We start from the raw sequence: 26,910 nt of genomic DNA, 5'->3' as shown, positions 1-26,910 counted from the left end.
ATTTGTTTTCTGTTCTTAGACAGCTGCTGTTTCTCCAATATCTGTTTGACTGTCCCAGGATTTGAATATTTAAACCAAGAAATGGTGCGTGCCAAAAAGCATCATATATGTTTGGTTTTAACATTTGTGTGCAAAAGATTACTGTTTTGCTTTTGGCATGCAAGGAGAGTAACATGTAAATTAATATACTAATTCGTTACTTTCGGAGATGGCGACATCAAAGCAGTGCAGTTAATATTTTGACCAGTATGTTATGATGTCTGTGATGATTTATTTTCTGTCTGCTTACTTAGTCCCTGCTCTATTTGAGCAGCTTACAAATGGTACTGGATTTAGCTTTACAATTCTGTATCTAGAGAGCTACTACCCAAGGTAAGAAATTACTTACAAATTACAAAGGGTGTTTTATGGAGCAACCAGAAAATTAATCCAGCCAGCCTGTTTCTTAACTGCAAAGCTGCCTGTCCTTCCAAAACTAACTCCTTTTGTTTCTGGGACACAGGTCAGGTGTCTAGAACGAACCTGTAGCTGAATCCTGTCTTTTTATTTGGGGACAGACATGATTTCTCAAGTGACTTGAGTTAGAGGAACAGTAAATGATGACTCACCAATGACTCATGGTAACTCTGCCATATAGAGGCCATATAAAATGTGTTAGGTTAATCTAGACAAAGGAGAAGAAATTAACCACCCAAGCTTAGATAAACTTGTAACACTAAAAATTTCAGTACAGCTGTTGAACTGTACCTCCTCAACAAAATACTCCGCCGTCTAAATCCCTTCAACATTTCCTTCTGCCTCCATATGTCTTCCACCTAGCTCCAGACTAGCTCCAGTCTGCCAGACTTAGCTCGGTATGGCATTCACTGGGGACCACTGCTTTTTATAAAGGTGTAAGCTCCTCTCTCTTGCTGAACTCAAATTCTGGGTTGGTTAATATGATCAGTCATGAAAGCAAAGCTACCTGGTAAGTTGTCACCATCAATCACTTGCTGCAGACATCTGATGCAGAGCAGCAGCTGTCAGTAGGTAAGCACGGGTAACTAACTCTGTAACACCTAGCTGACGGTGATAACTTACCAGTTAAGGATAAATAGTTGCCCCTGTGATACTGTACTCAATTGTGGCACAGGGTTTGGTCAGCCATTCCTGTACCATTCCCTCGGTTTTGTCTGTATCTCCATACTTTGGTCTTCACATGAGTGGCAGCGTGCTAATCATAGATTAAATAAAGGACAGAGGCCTTGATTAAAAAAAATAAATATCTTCATAGTGCTATAAGCTGAATAATTCCTTGATGGTCTGCAGTCATTTCTTGCCTGAGGGCATTATATTGTGAATGCCTAACTGAAGAAATTTTATGCTATACATTGCAGCAGGCTGGTAGAATAAAAATGGTCAGGTACCGTAAGTCAGCTTTGCACAACAAATATTTAGGGGAGATAGGATTAACTGATCTTTAAAGAAAAAGCTAAAGAATAATGATTGTATATGTTAGCATCTTAATAATTATGAATAAATTAAAACTGAATTTGGAAGAAAGCTTCTAGCCAGCAGAAGAGGAAAGGTCTGGATTAGCTCACCAATGGGAAGGGAAAGGAACTTGAAGTGGGTTTGCAATGGAGCTGAGCAGTTTACGGAATAAATTGTTGGATAGTCTTGGTATTAAAAAATAAAGCATTTTTTAGGAGGTAGGTGCCTGATGTCTGTCTTCATGAGGGGATTGTAAAGTGTTCAGTCAGTTCATTGAGTGGTCTCATATTTTAATGAACCCAAAGCTACAGTGATTCTGCTGAGATAACCGTGGACAGGAGGAACCTTTCTTTTCCACTCAAGATGCACAACTTCAAGTTTTGTCGTCTTGATTTTTTTTTCCCCCTGCTTTCTTCCTGCATTCCTGTACAATATTGGCAGTTAGATACAGGAGTATTGGGTAACGTACCCCAAACCTTTTGCTGGTATTGAGAGGCCTCAGGCACTGGGGTGTCCAGCTCATGCGTAGCAAAAGGGTTCAGTGCAACAGATGATTCCTCTGAGTCCTGGGCTCCACCAGGCAGAGGATCCCAACTATCAAGGGTGGTTCTATTCCAGGGGCTTACTGAATTTTAAGGAATGTTATTGAGAATGTTTAACATTTTTGGAATAAAAGATGACACCTTAAATGTAATATGGCAGTTCCTACAGACAGCCTGTAGGAATGCAGAGCACTCCTACACTAAGTAACTTAGTAGCTTGGATTACAAGCACACTGTTTACACGCTCTGTATTATCTGCAGCTGCCTTTATAACTGATATTTTAGTCCCCCCAAAAATACGTGGTTGTGAATTTGTGAGGCTGCTGTTTTTATGAAGAACTTAAATGCAGAAAAATACAGCACCGCAGTTAGTAAGCGCAGTGAGTCATTCTGAATAAAATAACAGGTTATTTCTGCAAGTTTAATCCCGCAGAACTTCCATTGACAACAGCAGATATTTTTGCAGAAGTAACATTTAGCTTTCTACCCGTTTGTTGACACATTTTAGAACCATTTTTTCTATATCTTTTGCATATATTTACTAATGTTAAAATGTTTTATTTTAATCTGCATTTAAGTCACCCTTTTAAACTTTAAGTAGCAAGTTTCTCTTATGAGAAGTGCTTGCCCCTGATTCTTTCTTCTCTGCCAGTAGTTTCTACATCTCTGGTTTATTTTTTTCAAGGTTATTGTTTCTTTCTCCGTGCGAAACCAATCTCATCACTTCATACGATGTAGAATGTTCCCATCTGGTCTGCTGTGTTTCTTTTTCACTGCAAATGTTGAAATTCAACATGCTTTTTGAAATGAGGATGTAATTGTTGTAGAGCCTGCTATTACAGTACACCTTTGGAATGGACATGTTGTCCATATAGAGTGTTCAAACTCTAGAATTTAACCTTTCAGATTTTAACATTTTCTGTTTTGTTTGAAAATTTTATTTTCTAGCCCACATGACTGAAATTAACTGCTTAAATATGAAGTGGGCATAAACTCAGTTTAAAGTCAGCATGTACTTGTGTCTATGGCCCTTTTCTGCGACAGAGATCTCAAGTTTCTAGTAGAGGTTAATCATGGCACTTGAAAGGATGTTCCTGATATTCTTATAGTATAATGAATGAAGGGTCAGGACGAAGGTCTCTGGAAAAGGAGAGAAAGGAGAGGAAAGGAGATTGAAAGGGATGAAGGGAAAAGCAAAAATAAGGAAACGAGTGAAGTGAAGGAAAAGAGAGAATTGAAGTAGTCCCTCAGTAAGAGTATATTTTCCACTGTATTTCCAGTAGATGTTGAATCTGACTATATATTACCAAACAATTAATTAACATAATTACAAGAGTTGAGAACCAGTCCTTTTATTTACAGTACATGGTTGGATGTTTGTACCTGTCTAGTGAAATGCAGGAAGAGAAAGCCCTCCAGTGATCATGAGCTTCCAGAACAAGGCTTTGATTATTCACAGAATAACAGAGTAGCGTAGTTTTGACAGGACCTCTGGCAGCCATCTAGTTCAACCCTGGGTTCAAAGCATGTCCAACAACAGGTTGCTTAGGGCTGTGTGTCCAGGCTGTATCTCTGAGGATGTAGATTCTAGCTCCAGGCAACCTGGTATGGTACTGGACCATCATTATCCCCAGCTGGACAGTAGATCAATGCTGTTCTTGAAGCGAGGAGCCCAAAAGTGGACACAATGACTCAGGTTCAGGCTCAGAAGTGCTGAACAATCACTTCTCTTGGCGTAGTGACTATGGTCTTCATAATGCAGCCCTGTATGCAGTTGGCCTTTCCTGCAAGGGCGAACTGCTGATTAACATTCAAAGGATTCTTCAGCTCCTTGTCTGCAAATTGGTTTTCTAGCCAGTCTATACCATTGCACAGGGTTATTCCAACCCAGGTGGAAGACTCTGCAGTTGCTTTGATTGAACTCCGTAAGGTTCCTGTCCCATTTCTCCAGCCTGTCAAGGAGTATCTGAATGTGGCCCTGCTCTCCAACATATTGACTGCTCCCTCCTATTTGATGTCATTCACCAACTTACTGAGAGTGCACTTTGTCACAACATCCAGGTCATTAATAAAGACGATAGATAGTGTTGGAACCAGTGTGGATCCCTGAGGGAAGCTGCTGGTAACTGGCTGCTGCTTGGACTTTGTACTGCTGGTTGAACAGTCTGGCAGTGCAGCCAGTTTCCCTCAAGTCTGCTTATCCAGACCGTATCTCCCCAGTTTTTCTTCAAGTACATTAGAGGAGACTGAGTCAAAGGCCATCCTAAAGTCAGAGCGTACAACATTTGCTGCCTTCCCCTTCCTTATCCTCAATGCCAGAGTTACCCTTGGTAAATCCGTATGGGCTATTAGCAATCGCCTTGTCCTTTGTATGGCTGGAAATGCCTTCTTGGAGATTTGCTCTATAAGTTTCCCAAGGACAGTGGTGAGGCTTGTAGCTGCCTGAGTCCTCTTCTTGCCCTTCTTGAAGATGGGTGTGACATTTGCATTTTTCCAGTCATCAGGAATCTGCCCTGATCACCACCATGTTTCAGTGGTAGTAATGTCAGCCATCTCCCTCAGCACCCTGAGGTGCATCCCCTCTGGTCCCATTGACTCCTGTATGGCCAGTGGGCTCAAGAGCTCCCTGTCTTCCTTTACAGCAGGTATTGCTCCAGTCCCACAGGAGGCTCAGGGACCTGGGAGGCCTGAGGGCAAAACTAACCAGTGAAAACTGAGGCAAAAAAGGCACTGGGTACCTTGGCTTTTTCCATGTCCTTTGTCACCAGGTCCCTTTTTCCACCAGGCAGTGGGTCCACATTTTCTTTAGCCATCCCTTTGTTGCCGCTTACTATGTCAGTCATATTCTAGTATCATTTCATAGATAGCTTCTCTGAAAGACCCTCTGTAGATGAGCAGCATATCCATATAGATATTCTAAAACAAGGCATGAATAATGCATAGAAGATTGTGAAGGCAGCAGAAAAGGTTAATTGAAATTTTCCAAGTAGAAGTACGGAAGTAATGAAAGTTGAGGGCAAAAACTTAAAATTAATAGGAATCAATTTTCACTCAGTGGATTCACCTGTACAAACGAGTTTCACAAAATATTTTGAAAGGCACCAGTTTTGACATTTTTTAAAAAGATAACTGAATGGATATTTGTGTAATACCTGTTTATACTAGGTGTGAACTCTGTCTAAAAAACCAAAATCTGGTGTCTTTGGAGGCGTACGTCTGTGGTGCCTACGAACTTACTGTATTAGGCAAAAAGGTCCATCACTAAGTTTCATCTAGTTCCTCCAGACTGTCAGGTTCTGGGCAGTGTCAGGCACTGGGCTTTGAGTTACATAGACCTCTACCCTGGACTGGGGTGCTGCTTTCTGTGGTCTGTGTTGACAGTAATGGTGAATATTAACATTTAAGGAACCTTTCGATATTTTCTAACCTCTTTTTAAAACACATTTGCAGTCATGGGAAATTCCTTTTTGTACTTTCCCATTTTATGATTGAGTGCAGTCTTGCAAGTGAAATCTCTGTGTCTGAGTCACTGTTTATCACAGGAGGAATAAAACCTGAAAAGCATGCCACAAATTTGGTATTCCTTCAGGTCATTTGGCAAGAGTAGAAAGAAATAATGTAAAATTACTTTCCTAAGAGGGGAAAATATCTTCTTTTCTTTGTTTTTCTTCTCTCTTCACTGATAAAAACTGATTTACTTCATTAAATATTGTCTACAATGGAAGCATTTCTGATGAAGAATTATTTTTGTATGTGGCACTCTTGTAGCCGTGCCTATCAACTCCTACAACTTCTCAAAATATATGCTTACATGTTTACACAGGTGGGTTTTGTTTATGTAAGGAGGATTATATGCAAAATTGAACACTTTTCAGTAGTTTCTGAGCTAGCATTCTCTATACATTCAAGTGCATCTGTGTGTGTTAAATGGAGGATATTAAAAATGTTCTATAATTAAATTGTATTTAAGTCCTCAGAGAGGAAGCTTTTCAGCAAGCTGAACTCCAAATATAACAAACAAAATGATAACGAAATGCTTTTAAGCCACAGCCTATTAAGTGAGTAAAAATAATACTTGAAGAGGGTTTTTTTCATCACTGTAGGTGTTGCATTCGGCAGTTGCTCAGGAAATGTAAGTTTTAATATTCAGACCATCATTTCACATGAAAGTAGCTCCTCCGGAAGGGAAATGTATTTTTGAGTGAGCACTTCAGGTCGTTTGGGTCCTGGTTTGTGCTGTTTGCAGGATTCCCGCTGAGTATATTAAGATCTCTTTCACATAAAGGCCTGTGGAAACTGCAACTCGTGAAAGTCTTGATAAGCTGGTGAGCAGTGAAAAATTACCCTGTGCAGCATCCCACGCCTGTCGGACACAAGGCAGCGCAGAACCACGGGTGAGGATTCAGCGGGGGAAGAGATGCACTTCGCAGGCAGCCTCCCGCTGCCTGCAGCTCGCTGCCTGCCAGTCACCGCCGCCGCAGCTCCACCAGTGGAGCAGGTCATGTCTACCTGAAGTGACCTTTTTTCCTTCCCCTTCTCCATCCTAGGAAGTGTTTTTCTTCTAGAATCTCCCACATCCAGGCCTTTGGCATTGGTTCTGCTGTGGCCTCTCCTGTTGCTTTCAATATACTGTTTAGTTTTCTGGGTGTTTTATCATGAGGAGCGCAGGCTTTTTATCTGGGTATATGGATGAAATGGACTGGTTTGTGTTCACAAGTTCAATCTAGGTAATCTGGTCATTGTAAAAGATGCTTGACTCTTAAATGCTATGAAGCTGCTTCCAGTGAGGGTTTAGAAACTTAATAAACATCTTGTGCTGTGATTTAGGTGAGGACCCTAAAGAAAGTTAGTTGTTTGTAGAGCTATGGAAGTCACTGGCAAAGGGAAGTTAAGTCAAATTGTCAATATTCCCATCTTAAATACTGAAGTCTATTGGCAATCCTCTAACACCTTAAACCTAGGTGAATATGAAGTTTAACTTAATAAGTGAAGTGATTTCTATGACCTTTTGGGATATATATAATCCTTACTATTTGTCCGCTTGGATCAAAGAAGTTTTGTTCTGATGTGGGAGAGAACAGTTCTTGTGTGCTGTATTTTATAGAAACAGTCTAAATATGTTGCCTTCCCTGCTGCCTCCAGTCACAAATATTTGGAAATTAGATACTTTTTGTCACCTATTTCTTCTTTGCAAGGATATTTGCCAAAGACTAGTGGTTCATTATTTGCTAATGAATCTGTTATCCTGAACACAAGAAGTCACCTAATCATTGCTACCCAAAAAAGACATTAGCTTGAAAGGTGGTATTACATTTTGATTGTTATGTACTTAGGATTAATTACTTTTGACTGTTTTACACTACAGTTGCTAGTAGCATTCTCATTAATCATCTGTATCTTTCTTTTTGCAGCTTGGGTCCTGTGTTTGCACTGTTTGTACCATTTTATTTCTCCATTCCAAGAGTGCAGGTGACACAAGTATTAGGCTACTTTTCTATCACAAACAAGACACTGGTCTATATACTGGGTTTACAGGTATGGTATGTACTTGCTTGTTCATCTTTTAATGAATTACTAATGTAGTAGTTAGTATTTCTATATGTTCGTCTATGGATTTTGATGCTTCCACATGTGTGATTCCACATATGTTTAGCTAGTGACTGTCCCATCAACTAAAATATTGAAAAACATGTGTTGCTAGTATGCATTTCTACATGCTGAAGTGGTGGGCAGGTGATCTGTTCTTCCGTTGTCTTCTGTCTTGATTCTCTTGCACAGGAAAACATAATAGACAATTCTGCAACTCTTTTTTTTTGTCAACAAAATGAACTAGATGAAAATAGATGAAAATGGAACCTGATGCTAAGGCATATGTATCTTTCACCTTTCTAACTTGCTCATATTCTTGATTTTGTTTATTTTCCCCTTGTCTGTTAGAGCTCAAACAAAGCTATAGAATACAGTATTTTTCTATGGTAAGACTGTCAGTAAACAATCAAGGTTTTATCTCAATTCCACATTTATATAAATTAATATTATTTGTATATCAAGCATTACCATGTGCCAGGTAATTTAAAATAATGTAATGTAGAGCACAGCAATATCATGTAGTGTGTTAAATATGAGTGGAAAAATATAGGTACTTGGTACAGAAAGACAGTAGTTGTTCAAAAAAACAACCAAAACCACCCAACTAACAGCCTAGAAATGAATGGACACTGATGTTACAACCTGAATTATGCAACGGGAGACTTGCAAACTTCTGAGAAGTTGTAGTCATTTTTATATATTCCAGGGACTCAAAAATAGCTCTAGTAACTAGTAACCATAGTTAGATGAAGTGTGGTAGAGAGTATTTTAGAGTGAATGGGCAGTTTCAGAATATTGACTCGTGCTCCACATAAACATTTCATTCATCCATTTTGTTGTTGAGCCTTTGGATTCCTTCGGTTTCTGCTCCAGCGCCTTATTTTCTTGATCTTGCAGGAATCTTGTTTCCTCTCTTCCAAACCCATCGATACCACTAGTATTCTGGTCTTTGGGAAAGCCAGATACCATCTGAGCTCTTTTCCATCGTGTCCTTTGCCTTTTTGCTTTCATACACACACCACCTGCGGTACAGATCACTGCTGTTTCTAATCACTGGATCTTCACTGCATCTTTCCCTGCTGTGTACAGAACGGTTGCTGCCATCACACAGAGGCTGAGGGAAAAAGAATTTGCCTTCTCCTCAATTGTAAACTCTGCCCTTATCTCAAGTCACTCTTTCCATAGTTAGAAGTCTAGAGCGAAGGTGTTCTCATGATTCAGCCAGCATCATGCAGAACTAAAGTAACCAGTATAAGTCAAATTTTCAGCCCATTTTTCCAGTTGGTAATAACCTTCTCCAGGTGATTAATCACATACTTTACTAGAAACAACAGGCTGCCCTGTTGACTTATCAGGATTTTCTAAAAAATTCACTCCAACCTGTATTTGTGATTTCATGATGACAAATATGCCACTGAGTGAGAACTTTATTTCTTTAATTTTGATCCTCACGCTCAGTTTCTCCGTGACTGCATGCCTGAAAGCTTCACTTGCACTGCCTGCCCCACTTGGAACTCTTCTCCTGTTGCTGCCGAGTCATTTCCTGTGCTTCAGTCTATCTTTCACGCTTGTTTTTCTGTGCAGCCTATAACTGACATCCTGTTATACTTAGTATGCTATATGAAAACCAAATGTATTGTTCTGTAGAAGAACAACAATTGTTGGATCGTTGCGTTTTTTCCACTTCTGCTACTTCTGGAATACATCTTTTTTTAATGTTACACTGAATTTCACAAACATAAATGTCTGACTCCTCCCATTTTCATGACAAGTACATAGCCTATATAATATTGCAACTTAGTAGTTCAGACAACAACAGCTTTGTAAAATAAAAATTTTAAATCACTGCTCTTGTCTTCTAGCTCTTAACCTCTGGTTCCTACATCTGGATTTTAGCCTTAAGTGGACTGGTAAGTCTTATTGTTTTAAAAATCATGTGTTGCTTAAAACACTCTGTTATGTATACAGTCTGTGCAGTTATATTTGGGCTCAAAAAGAACAGAAATTACTGAGTAATGTTTTTATTTGTCATAGTAAGTAGGTGGTTTTCATCTTGTAACTTCCAAAGGTGTAAAGCACTGGCTGGTGATAAACTGACAGACAGCAAAAGAGCTGGTTAATATTTGCAGGGTGCCACTGGTCTCTGACCCCCCTAAAATTAATTTTACTACCATGAATGTAGCTTTAGACCCACGACTATAAATGAGACTATTGAGGACATTATAGAAATGTTCACCCTATTGGGTTTGGTTTTGGTTTTTTCAGTTTTCAGCCAGCCTCAAGCTTTTATTCCAAATAGCAGGTTTTTTAACAACTTTGCTGTGAGAATTTTTCATGGCTTGCTGTTCTCCTGGAACATCTGTAATTATACCTGTTTCTCACTATGATAACAGCAGCAAGGGTGCAAAATCACTTTCTTCACACCAGTCAGATAAAGTCAGCGTGGTCTGTCTTTTTCCTTTCCAACTCTGTTCTCAATACTGTCACTTAATCCTAAAACAGATTGTACTAAATCTTCCAGATTGTTAGATACTGATAAGCTTCTTTTAAAATTTTACAAATTTAGAAACTAGGAGCTCAGACTCTTGATTTCTTGGCCCAAAATGCTATCTGCTTTTCAAACAGTGAAAGGGCCGTGTCTTCCAAAGCAACTCATTATTTATGATGATGATGCAACCTGAAGAAGAACTTAAATTATGCCCTTGCTATTTAGAACCTACTAATTTGAATTTGCAGTGAGCGCAGAGTAAAACGCCTGTGGATACTTCATGTATTGCTGCTATAACTCAGTAGTTTGGTCTCTTACCATCTGTTGTTCCAAAATACGCTATGAGCTTGCAAGATAACCAACAGTAGTGATGGAGCAGTAGATAGTGAAGTCTGCTCAGCAATTTGGTCTGACCATAAATTGATGAAAACAGAGCAACTCATAAACCAGTGTTTCTCTCTCCTGGAGATCAGCCCAAGCCTCAGGGCCTGCCTGAGGATCTGTGACTTCCTCCAAATGCTCTACCCTTCCTGTTACTCTTCCAGCTCTTTTAATAGCCCTTCCTTTTGAACAGGTGTTCATTAGAGAGGGGAGGGAAGGAAAGGAAAGGAAAGACAGGAAAAAAAAAAGGAAAGGCATTTTAACTCCCTCTTTCCTGGTGGCAGGAACTGTATGTATACTTGGTAATAAGTGTGTGTGTGTATTAGAAAAAATACTTGAGTCGTTCTTTATAACTTTTATATATATAAAAATCTTTTTTCATAATATATTATGCAGTTCTTCTTTTAATTGCCTTTTAATATACAGTTTTGTTCAGCTGTATAGTGTAACTTTCTTAGAGTTCTTTTTCATGAATGACCTTTCTGTTAATTGCAGGTTGACCATATGTTTTATGTAGGTATAAGTCCATAGGAATAAATTGAGCTTTCTCTGTGGCACAGGAAGGCTTAAAAAATAATTTTAAGTTTTCATATTGCTTCAGGCAGCATGAATTAAGTCATCATCAATCATGCCTATGTATTTTTGTAATTCTTACTGCTCTTGCCATTTTCTAACATACTATATCTTTGTTGAATCAAATCTGCATGTATTTATACAAAAAGGCTGTGTAAAAGCATGAGCACCAAGTCAGCTAGGTGTGATATTTACTCACTAGTTCATTGCCTGTTAGACACTTCACTGTTTGTATTTTTAGCTGTAAAGATCACTTAGACATTCATATGACTGTATATTACATGGTTCTGCAATTTAGCTTTTGTTGCACTTCTGCTTATGTGGAGTATTAAAATGGATGGTCCCAGCACAATTTCTGAATCGTTCTCAGCTTCCACTTTTTCTTCACGATGTTCCTGATTTAGGTTTATTTAAATGCTCGCAAGTTGTATTTGAACATGTCATGAACACTCTTACCCTCCTTCTAGATGGGATCTGACATTCCAGGTGTAAGATGTGGCACTGGAGATTCATTTCTGTGTTCATCCTTGCTAATGCTGTTAGACTTCCCTGTGAACTCCAGTCAGGGTGTAGAGCAACTGGGAATTGTACTGCCTTGAGTTCTTGTTTTTGGTGTTTTTGAGCGATGGCATCAGTACAGAAATGTGTTTGTGTGTGCGTATGTGTTCGCGGATGTGTTTGAGTCTATGTATGCAGGTAGGCATTGATGTAATATGCCTGGTGATAGGCAATTTTAACCAATTTGTAGTTTGACGCTGGGTTGTTCTCAGATTACAGCACGTGTTTTGTTATCAGAATACAAAAGGTCTGCTGTGTCTGTCTTTGCCATAAGGTATATCTTCTTAGATCTCTAATTTTGACTCAGCATAGGAATACACTCTTAACGGCAGCTTTGTTTCTTGCCAGATGAAACTGGAGTACCTCTCAATTACTGTTCTTTTGGTACGTCAGTATGCGCCTGGTAATTTCAGTTGCTGGTATGTTGTATAAAACATGCTGTTTCATGGAATCATAGAATAGTTTGAGTTGGAAGTGACCTCTAAAAGTCATCTAGTCCAACCCCCCTGCAGTGAGCAGGGACAGCTTCAACTAGATCAGGTTGCTCAGAGCCCCGTCCAACCTGACCTTGAACATTGCCAGGGATGGGGCATCTACCACCTCTCTGGGCAGCCTGTGCCAGTGTTTCACCACCTTCATTGTGAAAAATTTCTTCCTTAGATCTGGTCAAAATCTGCCCTCTTGTAGTTTAAAACCATTACCCCTTGTCCTATCGCAACAGGCCCTGCTAAAAAGTCTGTCCCCATCTTTCTTGTAAGCCCCCTTGAAGTACTGGAAGGCTGCAGGAAGGTCCTCCCAGAGCCTTCTCTTCTCCAGGCTGAACAACCCCAACTGACTCAGCCTGTCCTCATAGGGGAGGTGTTCCATCCCTGTGATCATTTGTGTGGCCCTCCTCTGGACCCGCTCCAACAGGTGCATGTCTCTCTTGTGCTGAGGGCTCCAGAGCTGGACGCAGGACTCCAGGTGAGGTCTCATCAGAGCGGAGTAGAGGGGCAGAATCACCTCCTTCGACCTGCTGGCCACGCTGCTTTGGATGCAGCCCAGGACACGGTTGGCCTTCTGGGCTGCGAGCACACATTGCTGGCTCATGTCCAGCTTTTCATCCACCAGTGCCCCCAAGTCTTCCTTCATCCCCCAGCCTGTATTAAGCCTGTTTAAATGTTTATTTACAAAAAAGGGAGAATTTAAGAAGTAGGCTATAAACAAATCCACTAATCCAATGTAGTCAGTAATCTGTAATGTTATTCTTCTTTATGAGACTAATTTAGTTAGTTGTGATTTGTTTTGCCAGGAATACACCATATTTAGTTTATACAGTCCATATCTGTTTCTTATGATGGGTGTTGTTTTATGTCATAAAATTAGGAAACTTCAGCTGCAGATGTATCATGAAAGTCATACAGCCTATTTCCATTTGACTTTAAGCCAGTAATTCTTTCAGTAGTTGTGTACAGAAGTGCTTCCGTGTAATGCATGTCACTCAGTTTAGTGAAGGCCTGAAACATTTTCCCTACTATTTTTTTTTCTTTAAAACAGTCAAAACACCTTAGAAAGTGGTATCCACTTGAATATTTCATTGGATGCATACATATCAACCCATCTTCTCTCCCCTCCTCCCACCGCCTTTAAAATCTCTGGGGATCTCAGCTTAGATTTCTCATTGCTATGCTCTTGCAGGATTGAAATTTGAGGGTCATGTCAAGGCTCACTCAATTATAGACAGCTACAGCGTACCTGCTTCAAGAAGTAAGCTCAGGCTGGTATCAGCAGATGAGAGAAGCCTGCTGGGAGATACGGTTCTTATTACTAGAATGTTGTCATCATACAGATCACATGCCAGGGTTTCTGCTAACCGTGTAGCTAGGGCTATATTTCGTAGGGGAAAGGTATCTTTCAAGCCTTTTCTGTGATTTATTGTTGTAGCCTCTTTCTTCTTATCTAGTGTCACTTGTTTATTTGTTTGCTAGGTGACCTGCATTGCATAAAGTTCAAAATTTGGTATACCCCAAGTCTTCTGTGAGCTGCCTTGAATTTGTGTAGCGTTCAACTCAAACCTCAGGGAATTGAAATTTTCTTAACGTTACAAATGCTGAAGTTTCTAAAACCCAGTTTACTTTGCAGATTTCACTGAGCTAAATGCAACAGCCTTCTGCATTGTTTCTGTGCTACACTATGCTTTACTTTTTTCAGATTGTATAAAAAGTTGTGCTTTTTATACTTCAGGTATTGGAAACCTGTAATGAATCTGTAATGTAGAGCATGTACTTTAAAGGCTTATGGTTAAGACAGAAGGTTCAGACAGTGTTGAGTGCTTGGTTTTAATTTCGGTTCTGATTTTTGGGTGCTTTAGTTCTTATTCATAATTTTGAAGTTGCTGACTTGGTTTGACATAGAGTGCAGATACCTGTTGCTAAATGCTCAGGAGTGTATTTTGCATTGTTTTGAGTTCTGCTTGTTAAGAACTTCATCCTTTCTTTGTTATTTGTTCAGCTGAGGTGTTTTTCTGTAGTGAATTTCTGTCCTTTAGAACCGGCTTTTATAGGATAAGATGTGATTAGACGGGGGAGCAAAATATTTAAACCAGACTTTCATTTTTTTATTTCTTGTCTTAAAATAACATTATATAGTTAATATCAGATCAGACCTAAGAACCATTGATTTTCTTCTTCCTCTTCCACATCTTTCTTAAGTGATTTTGAACAATCCTTACTGAATTCTTTTTGTTGTTTTAAAAAAAACTTTTGAAGGGAATGCAGAAGCATTTGTATTACCCCACAGTGCGGTATTCACACTTAAAATATCATCCCTTCTACATACTTAAAATTAGTATTAAATATGTGCTGACTTTCTTGAAGAGAATCTTTGATCAGAGCCTGATAATGTAGTGTGCAATTACCTCCACATTCATGTCCTGCCATGCATCATTCTTCATCCTCCAGTTAGTCTGGACATCCTCCAGTCATCCACGTTTAGTCTTACGTAGATCTTTGGTCAATGTCAAAGTATGGTATTCCTTGAATTCTTTGTAATCGTGTAATTGTAAATGGTGATTCAGGTAAGTCTACTTAATCACATTAAATGTCTTGTGGTCTTGGTCATGCAGAAGAGAGTCAGTCTAATAAGATTGAATTTGGATAATTTAAAAAAATACATTAAAGGTATGCATTAACTGGTTTTTGTGCTGTTGATTTATAGCCAAGGAATATTTGGAGTTCAGGGTGGATAAAAGTTAATTATTTGCAATAACTGAAATCACATTTTTAATTCATTTGTTTAAATTTGGAATTATGAAAAGCTATAGTGAAGGCAAAACTTATTAGAAGTCTGAAATTTAAATAAACAATATTAAGAAACAACTAAATTATGTGCTACTGTTTTAAATATTGTTATTGTGTAAAGCAAAATCTAGTGCACTCACAATAACATTAATAGCACTTTAAAAAAACTCTCATTGCTATTTTCTCATCTTGAGCTTGTTTTCACCCAAATGCCTCGTAACAGACTACTTCACAGTGCATTTCTGACTTGAAAAATTGACACAAAAGGAGGATATCTCTAACAGTGTCTTTTAAACTTTAAACAGCTTTCTAAGTATATTGTAGTCATCTCTCTGATTTTTTTTTTACGTTTTATTTAAGTCTTTAGTTTTGTGGAAACGTTGGATGATCACAGGGGAGCATATTTTTATCATTTTCTGTCGCAAGAAACATAATTTTTAGAAGAAATAACTAAGAAAATTTAAATAAATCCAAGAACATAGATTATTTAAAGGTTCCCTGCTGCTGTCTTGTCTTTAATTGCAACTGGTATTTGAGCCTTTGTGTTTGAAATCAGTGTGCCTGGTTGGACTTGGAACTGCCACTGGCTGTTCAGCTAAGGCTGAGCACATATGCTAGGTGCAGTGGGCCAAAACATCCTTTTCAGCTGATTACCCAGCGTCATTGACAACACCATCAAAAAATCCTATTAAACACCGCATGGGTGTTACTCTGGAGGTATACTGGGCTGCTCTGTATAGAGCTGGGCTTGCTCTCCCTACTTCATGAGCTGGGCTTTCTATCTCAGGCTTGAGCACCACACTAGGGCACTTGCATGGGGGCACTTGCATGGGTCCTGTTTTGCCTGTCAGCAAATGTCCTATATATATACCTTCCGATGTAACAAAGGGCTACAGAGGTCTTTATTCTACAGTTAGGTCATATTGCACATTACTGTGGATTATGTTCTAAAAACTGCAGCAAAATGTTTTATTGTATAAAAGATATAAATGAAAATATTGACCGGGATACAATTTCACGACCTGATATTCAAATTAAAGCACCAGTCCTTTTTGGATTATATGGATAACCCCAGTTCTTTTTCAGGAAAGTTTGTAAAGATGCAGAAAGTATTACCAACACTTTTGATTTTTCTTTTTTCTTCTTTTTCTTGCTAGTGTTTCTTGAAGTCCTAGCTCAAGGAGTCAGGAGTTTTGGGGGAATGTCAGCTATCTTTCCTAATAGTAAAATAAGCTTTTAATCCTTGTGCAAACTACTGCTTCAAAATCCGAACGAATATCCCCCAGGCTTAGAAATAATGAAGGAAACTTAAAAAGAACCCACAAAACAAACACAAAACAGCAAAAACCAAACAAACAAAAAAAATCCACTTATGATTTTAAGACAGTCTAGCTAGTGACTTTTTGGAACTTCAGTTGTGATTTCTGAATATTTGACATGGTTTTACAATATATTTATCACTAGTATTGCTAATACCAGTGAGACTGCTCACTTATTTAAAGTACTGCATGTGCTGAAGTATTTTTCTGATTTAAAACATATATTTTATGTGTAACTGATGTGATTCCCCTTGCTGATAGTACTGCCCAAAGGCCAAGTAGTAAGGCAGTTCACAGAATCAGAATCACTGAGGCTGACATCTAGTCCAATGCCCTGCTCAAGCAGGGCCACCTAGAGCAGGTTACCCATGACCAAGGCCAGACAGCTTTTGATATCTCCAAGGATGGAGACTCCACAACCTCTCTGGGCAACCTGTGGCAGTGCTCTGTCACCCTCACAGGGACAGAGTGTTTCCTGATTTTCAGAGGGAACTTCCTGTATTTCAGTTTGTGCCCAATTGCCTCTGGTCCTGTCACTGGGCACCACTGAAAAGAAACTTTCCCTCAACTTCATTCTTTCCCTTCAACCATTTGTATACTTTGATAAAATCCCCCTGAGCTTTCTCTTCTCCAGGCTGAACAATCCCACTTCTCCCAGCCTCTCCTCATGTGAAAGATGCTCCAGTCCCTTCATCATGTTCTTGGCCTGTGCTGGACTTGCTCCAGAAAGTCCATGTCTTTCCTGCAGGGAGTGCAGAACTGGACATGGTAGTACAGATGCAGCCTTGCCAGTGCTGAGGAGAGAGGAAGCATCACATCCCTCAACTTGCTGGCAACACAGTTCAGGAAGCTCAGCACGTAGGTTGTGAAGTGCATAGCCTGAATTAAGAAATGGAAAAGCAATAAAATAACAGAGGTTAGGGAGTGAAAAAGAACCATTGTCTGTTTGCCTGTCCTAACTTCGGGATGGGTGCAGATACCCATATGTAAGCTAACACATGTGCGAATAGCACCCAAAACTAACATGAGGTATCTGCATATGGGAAATGGTCAATATTCAGTTGAGTGACTGTTGGTGGCTTAATTTGAGGTGTCTCTACCTTCTACTAACTGTATTGACTTATCTCCTCTTTGGTGGGAGCATAGACACCTTGCTCATGTCTAGATGGCTACACGTAAACACGTGACAACTGACTTAAGCTGACAATACTTACTCCTACATCAGTTAAAGCATCTGAGAAGAAAAGTAGTTGACTGACCTGGCATACAGGAGATGTGGAAGTGAGGTTGTAATTGTTTGTGGAGGAGAGAGATGCAGATATTTCCAATTCTGGAAGAAGGAAAAAGAGTAGGAAAGGAGGGGAGACATTAATAATGTGTCAGAAGATACTTTCTCTTCTATATCCACAGCTTCTGAGATCCTGTAAAAAAATGAATTTTAGTTTTCAGTTTGTATTTAACTTCAAAGTTTTCAGTTTCTCTCTTAGATCTGAGGAAGTTTGTGTGCCCAAAATCTGGTCTACTTTGTCAGTTGTGCCAGCTGGTTCAATAAGAGGTAGATTGCTTCTATCAAGCTCCTCTAGCCTGTACATGTACAGCATCATGGCTTCAATGTTGTTATTGTTTAGAGGGGGAATCCGTGAGAGCAATTCAGTGTGTGTACTTTGGAGAGATCTGCCATAGAATGAGTCACATCTTGACAGTGCCCGTTTCTCTTTGTTGACTATGATACCAGCTCATATGTAGGCTTTTCAATTACATTTGTCTATGTTGGGGCAGATGAATCCAATCATGATCTTTTATGTAAAGAGGTTTGGTTAACAATATGATGACGATCCCCTGCAGAACTCTAGCAGAGACCCAAGGGAACCTATCCTTAGGTCACAAGTACAAGTTAAGACTAGAGGCAGTACAGTCATGCTTGCACATACACAAAGGATGATTGAAATCTAATAGCGATTGCACCTAACCAGTGAAGACGATGGACTCTGAAGAAAAAAAATTCAAGGTATCTGAGAAATTAATAAGCCTAGACAACTGGGAAGGAAATTGAAGATAATTAGTTTATTATAATCTTATTTTTCTGTTAGGCTAACTGTTGCAAAAGGCAATTTATACTCTTAGTAACTATTTCTGCAAAGAAAACCCAAACAAAGTAATCTGTTGTGTTGCAGTTAAATTCCAGGTTACAACTACAAATTGAAAATACATGTGTAGTGATTTTATTTGTTGGGTGGTTTTCACATGATCTTTCTTGGTTTGTTAAATGTGTTTATCTAATCAAGGTAAATGCAGAATCTCAACACAAACTTCAGTCAAAATCTTGTTTTGATTTGAGTTGTATAGAACATACTAAGGTTAAAGCAGATAAGATAGGTATGAAAATGTCACTGCATTTTTAGAATACTGCTATTTGCTTCCGATTTGTTGATATCTGAAAATAGCAAAGTCTTGAATATACATAATGAATATATTTAAATTATTCAGAACAAAATAATTGAATATTTGCTGTCAAGTTCTCACCATTAGGCAAAACAATTTTCTACACCAGTCAGCGTACTGTTTTTTCCATTTGCTTTCCTTTTTTAATGTTAATCAAGTACAGTGATTTTAAATATCTCCATTAGTAGTGGAGCATATGTGTCTTTGTCATGTAAAATATTGGAAAGCTTCCATGTTTGGTTTACCTAATGTAAAAGAGAAACTACAGCTACTTCCTTTTTCTAAAAAGTGTATAACTTTGGAGGAACATGAGGGAAGGGGAGGGGAAGTTGAGCTTTCTACAGGGATGGGAAGAGGTTAGGAAACTTCATTTGAAGGACGAGTAGTAAGCCATGATGTTAAGAAACTGAAAAAAAAGCATGCTTTTTTTCTGCAGCGTAGCAGACAATTTCCAACATACTCCATTTCCTCTGCTTAGCATTTTGCCTCATACAATATGGTGGATGAGGTTGTAGGTTATGATGGTGTGACTAACAGAAAGCAGCTAAGATGCATTTTATGTTGCCAGACAAAAAATTCTCCATTCTAACAATGTGAACTTAATGGCAATGTCTTTCCTTAGTGAGTTTTTAGAGCCTAAAATACTCTGGAGGCTCATCTGTTTGTGGGAAGTACCCCTTTAATCAGTACAGTGCTGAACTTAGGATGTAATGAGATCATCTTATCTTCCTTGAATAAATAAAGTTGGTTTACTTTCTTAAACACTAGAAATTCACTATATGTCTGTAACAGAAGTGGTGTAAAAAGTTAGTTTATACTTTGTCAAAGCTTGGGTTTGGTTTTTTTTTCATTATATATATCAAGTTATGAACGAGCTGAAGAGGAAGTTCTTTGGAAATACTTGACATTAAGATGAGTGTATGACACTAAACCAGACTGAATCACGAGACCTATTTTAACTATAAATGTCTCCATGCTTTATTGGAAATATGCAAATAGGTATCTCTTCCTTACTAGATGAAACTTCTTGAAAATTTGTTAAAACTGAGCACACCATTTAAAGTTTCTTATAATTTCATCTAATAGTTTTATAATTGGAGTAGTAAATCAAGGGAGAGAGGAAGGAGGGTGGCACTGAGATCCCAACAGATGTGGAGGTAGCAAGGTGGAATGCCAGTGTACCCTTAGTGCTCTTCACCGCTGAGTCTGTCCTTCCATCTGCTTATCTTTGTGAAGAACTGCAGTCTGACACGATTGCTCTGAACAATTACTGGGCCACAGTAAGTTTCTTGGCAACTATATATAGAATATACACTTATCTTCTGCTAGCCCCACACAGTTTTGTCTTGTTCTTTCACCAGGTGTTTTTTATTTTAGATTTTACTATGAACTTAATATTGTGAGTCTTCTCAGCTTCCTGCTCTGTGAGCACAGAAGTCCACATGTTTGGGTTATGCAGTGAGTTTCTATCTAAGGCAGGACAAGGAGGGGGCAAGACACTAGTCTGCTATTGAAGAGCAGCAAGGAGAGAGAAGACAGCCCACTGCAACGGGTGCATTGGCTATAGACCGGGCATGCTACTCCAGTGAGCTCAGTAAAGCTAGGAAGGCAGGTGGGAGTCACGTGTTTGAGTCTCATACACAGTGCGAAGTGCCATTCTCCATTTTAGCAGTGTCCATAAACTTTTAGCCTTATAAAGCCTTTATCTTCTGTCTGAAATGACTCTACAATTACCTGAAAGGAAGCTGTAATGAGGTGGGTGTCAGTCTCTTTTACCAAGTAAGGAGAGAGAGGACAAGAGGAAAGGGCCTCAAGTTGCACCAGGCGAGGTTTAGATTGGATATTAGGAAAACTGTCTTCACGAAAAGGGTTGTCAAGCACTAGAACAGGCTGCCCAGGGAAGTGGTTGAGTCACCATCCCTGGAGGTATTTAAAAGACGTGTAGATGTGGCACTTAGGGACATGGTTTAGTGGTAGACTTGGTAGTAGTGTTAGGTTAATGGTTGGAATTGATGATCTTAAGGGTCTTTTCCAACCTTAATGATCCTCTGATTCAAAGATGAGCTACAATGATTCTATGACTAGCTGTCTTTACATAGAAAAATGAGAATGCTTTTACTGATGCATTACTAGTTGGTGTTTGCAGTACACTTTCCCTTCTGAGGCAAACAAGACCCGAAGTACTGACACTAAAAACACGCTGCTGCTATCTCTTTGCTGTATTTTCTGTCATGAGTTGATAAGAGAATGACTCTGTTTGTGGTTAATGTGTTAAGACACGTGTCAAGATTTGTCATACATTCAGAGAGGTGTAGATTTTCCTATCACCACTTGCTTTGTTTTGTTCTTGTGACTTCTTGAACCTGTTCAAGGTTTAGGATGCCCTGAAAACATTAGACCTTAACAAAAGACTGTAGGTCATAAGAGTGTGCAGAGATCAGTAGGTGGGAGGGACATTTAGAAGAAGTGAGGGAACGCTGGTGGACAAAGTATTTTGAGCTGGAGTGCTCTTTCCTTGACTGCTTTACACCTGTGCAACCAGGAACGCAAAATCCCTGGGATCAAAGAGGGTGCCTGGCTCTGTAGCCTAACAATACAGGAAGGCGAGGAAGGAAGATAATTTGTAGGTCCTTGTGCTTGCACTTGTAGGTGCTGCTTGTGCATTTTGCATCTAAGAAATCATCAGATTAAATGTATATGTAATATTTGCAACCTGGTTCAGTAATTCTTGCTAACAAAAAAGTGACCTTCCTGGTAGCCCTCCAATCTAGGTTTTCTTGAGTGGGGAGTGTATCTACATAACTTTCTTGGGACCAGGTGGTTAGCTTCTGAGCGACCTTCTTGCTAGGTAGATGCCTCAAGTGCTACATACCAAAAGCAGATGAAGCAGAAGTGATATGAATTTTCCTGCACTCATTCTTTGGTGATTATAGTTCTCAGTTTCCAGTTGATGTGCACAAGTTTTGGTCGTGGGCTTACAGTCATCTGAAACAGTTTCACTAAAGCTGAGGTCATGAAGAAGCTTCAGTTCCAGTGCCCTGTCATTCCTAGAGTCGGGTCAGGACCTTTCTTTGAATACGTAAAATTTTTGTTAAAGGCAACCTTCACTATGATGCCAGAGATTATGACCTTCATCTTATCCCATCCCATTTGCCTCCTTCCTCATAGCACGAAAAGATTGAAAGGGTTAAGTGTAGTTTAAAACTGTTCTTTCTCATTTTAGAATGGTATCGTGTGTTTAGTGTTACATCCAACCCTGAGAGCAGTCATAAAATGGAAGTAGAATAAGATGAAAATCAGTGTGTTCCAAAGCAGAATGTATTTTTGCTGAAAGTCTTCGATTAGATTAGTCTTAATTAGATAATTAACAATAACCTTGTAAATAATCTGAAAAATATCCCCCTCCCAAACAATGTTGCATTTTTCTATGCCATTTCCCTTTGTATACGCAGCAATGCATTTGGTATGTTTATACAAAGGTCACTGAGATAAAAAAAGTATCCCAAATAAATAGCCCAAATGTCAAGTTTCTACATTGCTTCTAGCATCATTGCATTGTTTGAATATATTTATGGATTTTTTGGGGCTCATATCTCTTCCTGTTCATTTCACGCTGTTGTCATAGCATAATTCTTGTGGCATAACAGACAATAAATAGTCACCAATACTGAAATGTGGCATAAAGCAGAATGCAGAGCTTGTGCAAGAACTTTGGCCTTCCTGCTGGACCACTTTGGGTTCAAGTGCTAGAGCTTTGTAATGGGATTTAAAATGATGTTTGAGTGATGAATGTAGATCATTTATGGGACACATGGAATTCAGTCACTCCTCCTGAATCTGAAATGAAATCAAGCCACAAGGCAAGCACAAGTGTGAATGCAGGGAATGGGGTTTTTTCTTATAGGTGGGAGAAGAGTGTCACAAAGTTTGGCTTTTTCAGTATCGCAGTTTTTGATGAATTGGGTTTTGAACCTTTTTTTTTTAATCATAGAAAGCAGATGGAATCCTTGTGGAATAAGTCTGTGCATACACTTAGATTTAACTTCAAATCAGCTGTTTTGCCTTTGTTTTTACCAGAAGAAGAGACTTGGTGCGGGGGGACAGGGACGACAACGACAAAAGTCTGAAGGGTTGGGGTTTTTTAGGGAGTGTTTACAATGCTTCAGCATTGAGGGTAGCCTTAAACTTCTCAGATCAGCATGCAGTTCCTCTACTAAAAATTAAAATTTTGCTTTAATTTTGACCTGTTTGAGAAATGGTCGCTTGGCTTGCGTTCAAATTCTGAAACAAACAAAAAACCCAAGCAGCTTTCTGAGTCACAGCCAATGCAGTACACAGATTTAAAGAATAGTCTGTAGTTACGGGGAAGTTGGAGGTAAAGAAATCCCCTATTCTTTCTCTGATTCTTGACTGAGAACTCTGGGTAAATACAATAAAAAGTGCTTTAAAAAACAGAAAGACCAACTGCTATCTGCAGCCTAATACAAAGTAAATTTGGTGTATGTAAGTTTTTTGCGTTGTGGGGTTTTTTTAACATTTCATTTTTGTTTTTTTTAACATTTCATTTTTGTTTTTAGGTTTCTGGGATTTGCTACAATAGCAGTATATTAAAAGTTCATAGAATTCTTTGTGTGCCCAGCTGGGTAGCAAAGATATTTTCTTGGACTCTTGAACCAATCTTCTCATCTGCGGAACCAACGAATGAAGTTCGAGTGGGAATGGGAGCAACAGTTGACATCCAGAGGCAGCAGAGAATGGAGTTACTGGATCGTCAAATCATGATGTCTCAGGTTGCCCAAATGAGGCGGCAAAGGCAGCAGCAGGTATTGATACACGTTCTGTAAGGATTATATTAAGTTATGGGAAAAATACATTTTTGATTCCTATATCTTTTGTGATTCGTGTTTCTTAAAAATAAGTGTATTTCTTTATTCTTCTCCATCACTTTCATACACTGTGATACTGCTAATAGCCATTTAAGTGTTTTATACAGCTTTGTATGTTAAGATTGCTTCACCAAATGTAAGCAGAATGTCAGACAATCCTGTAAGGATATCAGTACTTCTGGCATTCTTTCACCAAAAATGAGGCTGAAAGGTAAAGTGATTTCCTCTCAGTGGTCTTTAGTAAGAGCCATTGTGGAAAGTTAGTAAGTCAAAATGCTTCTGACTCTTCGGAGTATTTGTATTGCTAGCATCCTTTTCAGAGAGGTTGAAAATTGTCTACATAACTCCTTTGTTTGCGGTGTACTTTGAATAAAACTTGTTTCTTTTAAGAAAGTGCAGAAATTAAATTCTCTAACTTTCTTACAGAGGTCAACCACGGGGGTTTTCTGTTTGCTGTGTTTAAGTGCTCTTATTTCCTTAGAGAAGAGCAGAGCTTTTTTATTTTGTCTGGTTTAGTCAAACCAGCAAATTAAGATGTTCACATACTTGCATTGTAGGGCAGTCAAACAAAGCACATGGTGTCTCAAGTCACTTTTTCTAGTATCTTAGATGTGTTACTACTCTATCCAACCTAGCAGAAAACATAGGCCTTGCATTGCTCTATGTGAATATGTATTGCTCATAATTTAATTACAGCCTAGCAATTTGAAGTCCTTGCTGAGTTTCCCGCCTGAAACACAGCTCTGTACTGATACACAAGTTCTCGTTATGTTTGAGGTAGTGTAGTGCAAGTAGGTATAGCTATGTTACCGTTAATATGTTGCCAGAATCAGAGGTGTGATGGCATAAAGCTTTGGCTAGCAGCTGGAGTATGAATCTTTATTTCCATTCCCTGATAACATAATTCTGTTTTCCTTGATTTCTTAACATTTCCATTTCTGATGTTGTTCCTCAGGTGGAAGATTCTAATCTCCTTTTCTCTATTCCCATTAGAACGTTAATCAGTTTTAACATGAGAGCTGAACTAGAAATTACTCAATTCTTGAATGTTGCCGTTGTAATAGAAAATGAATTGAAAGTGTCTGGTGGGCTACAAGTTGCTGTGAAGGGTGCAGCCAAGTTTCTTCAGATAGGAGGAAGAAGCCATTACCAGTTAAGAAGGACAGTCTTTATAATACATTTTTAATCGCAAAAAGTGGTAAATAAGCTCAGAATGGTAAATGATAAAAGGAGAGTTGATAACATTTTCATCTCATCTTTTCCTTTCCTTAGGCTATGAACAATGAAAGTGGAAAAACATCTTTTCATGTTTGACTTCAAATAGAGTTCTTTAAAAAGGTGGAGGGGTTTAAGTAAAATAAATGAACATTGTTTGAACAGCAGTGAGATGCTTCCCTTTACAAGTTGCTGAAACTCTTTCAAGTTACCTTCATGTTTGGCCTTTAACGTGAGCGTAGCATTTAGTTAACTGATAGTGCTAATCTGTGAAACCAGTGATCAGGAGGCAATGGGATCAATGTGTGAACGTTTCGGGGAGGCTTTTCAGAAAAGATGTGTCATTAAAGCTTTTGTCCAGCCTGTTTTTAATGGCCATCGACTAAATAATGAAAAGCATCATTCACAAATGTTGAGGTATAGGGGTAAAAATGAAAAGCAGACTAATTTCAATCTCAATATTTTAAACATTGAAAACAGTTTTCTGGGTTGTTGTACTTTAGCAATTCTTTTGCCTTTAAGAGGCTTGGAAAGGCATAATTTGAAGGCAGTGGAATTGAGCAGATCATGTTACAGATGGAATTCAGATGATAATTGTACCTGTGGGAGTGAAGCTGGTAAAGAATGCAGTTCAGTTTCTTAGGGAGGGTTTTTTTCTGTGAAACTGAAAATAATAAAAGCTGTGAAGTATATATCAGTCATCAAATATGACTCTGAATTATATTCTAGGAGAATGTTGTGCAGATTTCTGGAGTCCCAATATGCTGTCCACAGGTAATGTGCCATAGGTGAGACAAATTAATATTGTCTCTCCTGCTTTCCTTTTGTTTTGTGAGGGAAATGAACTTTAACTTTCCTCTGTATGCCATAGTGCAACAATTGTGTTTAGTTGCCCCTTGAGAAAGTTCTGTGCACATTCCTCCTACTCCTTTACTCTTCAGTTCATCGTTTGATAAAAGAAACAATGCAGTTTCCCTGCATATCGGTAGCATATGCCAGGAGAACACAAGAACATCATAGGTAGTTTTAACTGTGCTCAATTGTCCACACAATGTGGCAAACTCTGTTCTGGCTGTAAGGAGGCCCCTTTCTTAAATCGGCACTTTCTGTTGTAAGCTTATTCTTCAACTCTTTGCAAGAAATTCTGAAGAATGTAAGCCTGACAAGTTAGGCAAGCCAACACGAAAAGAGTAAAAGTTTAAAAAAAAAAAAAAAAAGCAGGGAAAGTAACTGGGGAAAAAAGGTTTCTCATAAGCTGTTTTTACTGTACCTCCAAGATACTGGAATGTAAATAATTTTATCCCTTTTTTCCCCTGCTGTTCACTGAGCTCTTTTATCCAAAGCACAATTAACTTTGCATGCTTTCAACAAAAAAAAAAACACACAACCAAAAAACCCCAACAACAACAACAAACCACCACACCACCCCAGAATTTATTTGCTGGCTACTCTTAGCTCTACTTTCCCAGTCTTTCTCTAGCTGAAGTGTTCTGGTCTGGAGGAGCCTGAAGCACGGAGCTGTGCATGTGAGTGCTGGGTTGTCAGACACCCATAACTTTGAGGAGTAGGTTGAGTGTGTGGTAGAATTCGAACATAAACCACCACCTTCATTACTTGATGTACCTCATTTTAGTCCTTAAATGTTCAGTGGTACTGTGTCTGAATATGTTGTTAGAAACTGAAAAAATTACCTTACGTTGCTAGTTTCTCAGGGGAGTGTGGTTACATGGTGACTGATTTTTGTCTTGGTTTCTAGTTGCTGTGGATACAGCCCTTAAACAGATGGTAGTGTGCATATTGGAAACTTTCTGTTCTTTTTTTTTCTTCCACGGATAATCCTGAAAAATTATGAACTTGTCACAAATGGAGAATTACTGAGCAACACCTCCATGCATCTTTTGAGGCCGTAGGACAAAATGTGTGCTGTATGTATTCATTCCCTCAAAAAATACCAGCTTGCTATTTTGTTACTGCTTTTGAAACTTTAATTTCTTAGTTCTTTTCTTTCCCACTCTTTTGTCTGTCCTCTTTTCTAATTTAAATAATTTATCCTTTTTTTTTTCCCCCCCCATTAATCTGATCTCTTTTTTCCCCTTCATATCACTTCAACATTTTCATTCCCCACTATGGCATTTTCCTCCCACGTTATCATCATCTCTTCCCCTT

The 26,910-nt window shown here is 38.8% G+C and overlaps 1 protein-coding gene across 1 annotated transcript in view; it reads left to right on the top strand.

Moving 5' to 3' along the window:
• The window catches only part of UBAC2 (UBA domain containing 2), a gene marked incomplete at both ends in the record, with an annotated part of 97,975 nt that overhangs the window by 56,058 nt on the left and 15,007 nt on the right, over positions 1–26,910 (top strand). Inside the window, 3 exons of the mRNA XM_082006429.1 lie at positions 7,427–7,550; positions 9,467–9,514; positions 23,221–23,466. Coding sequence (XP_081862555.1) covers positions 7,427–7,550; positions 9,467–9,514; positions 23,221–23,466 — 418 coding nt within the window. The remainder of the gene's footprint in view (positions 1–7,426; positions 7,551–9,466; positions 9,515–23,220; positions 23,467–26,910) is intronic.

This window comes from Phaethon aethereus (assembly GCF_964289735.1).
Source record: "Phaethon aethereus genome assembly, chromosome: 1".
NCBI lineage: Eukaryota > Metazoa > Chordata > Aves > Phaethontiformes > Phaethontidae > Phaethon > Phaethon aethereus.
The sequence above is the reverse complement of the archived record's forward strand: the minus strand, read 5'-3'. Positions and strand labels throughout refer to the sequence as shown.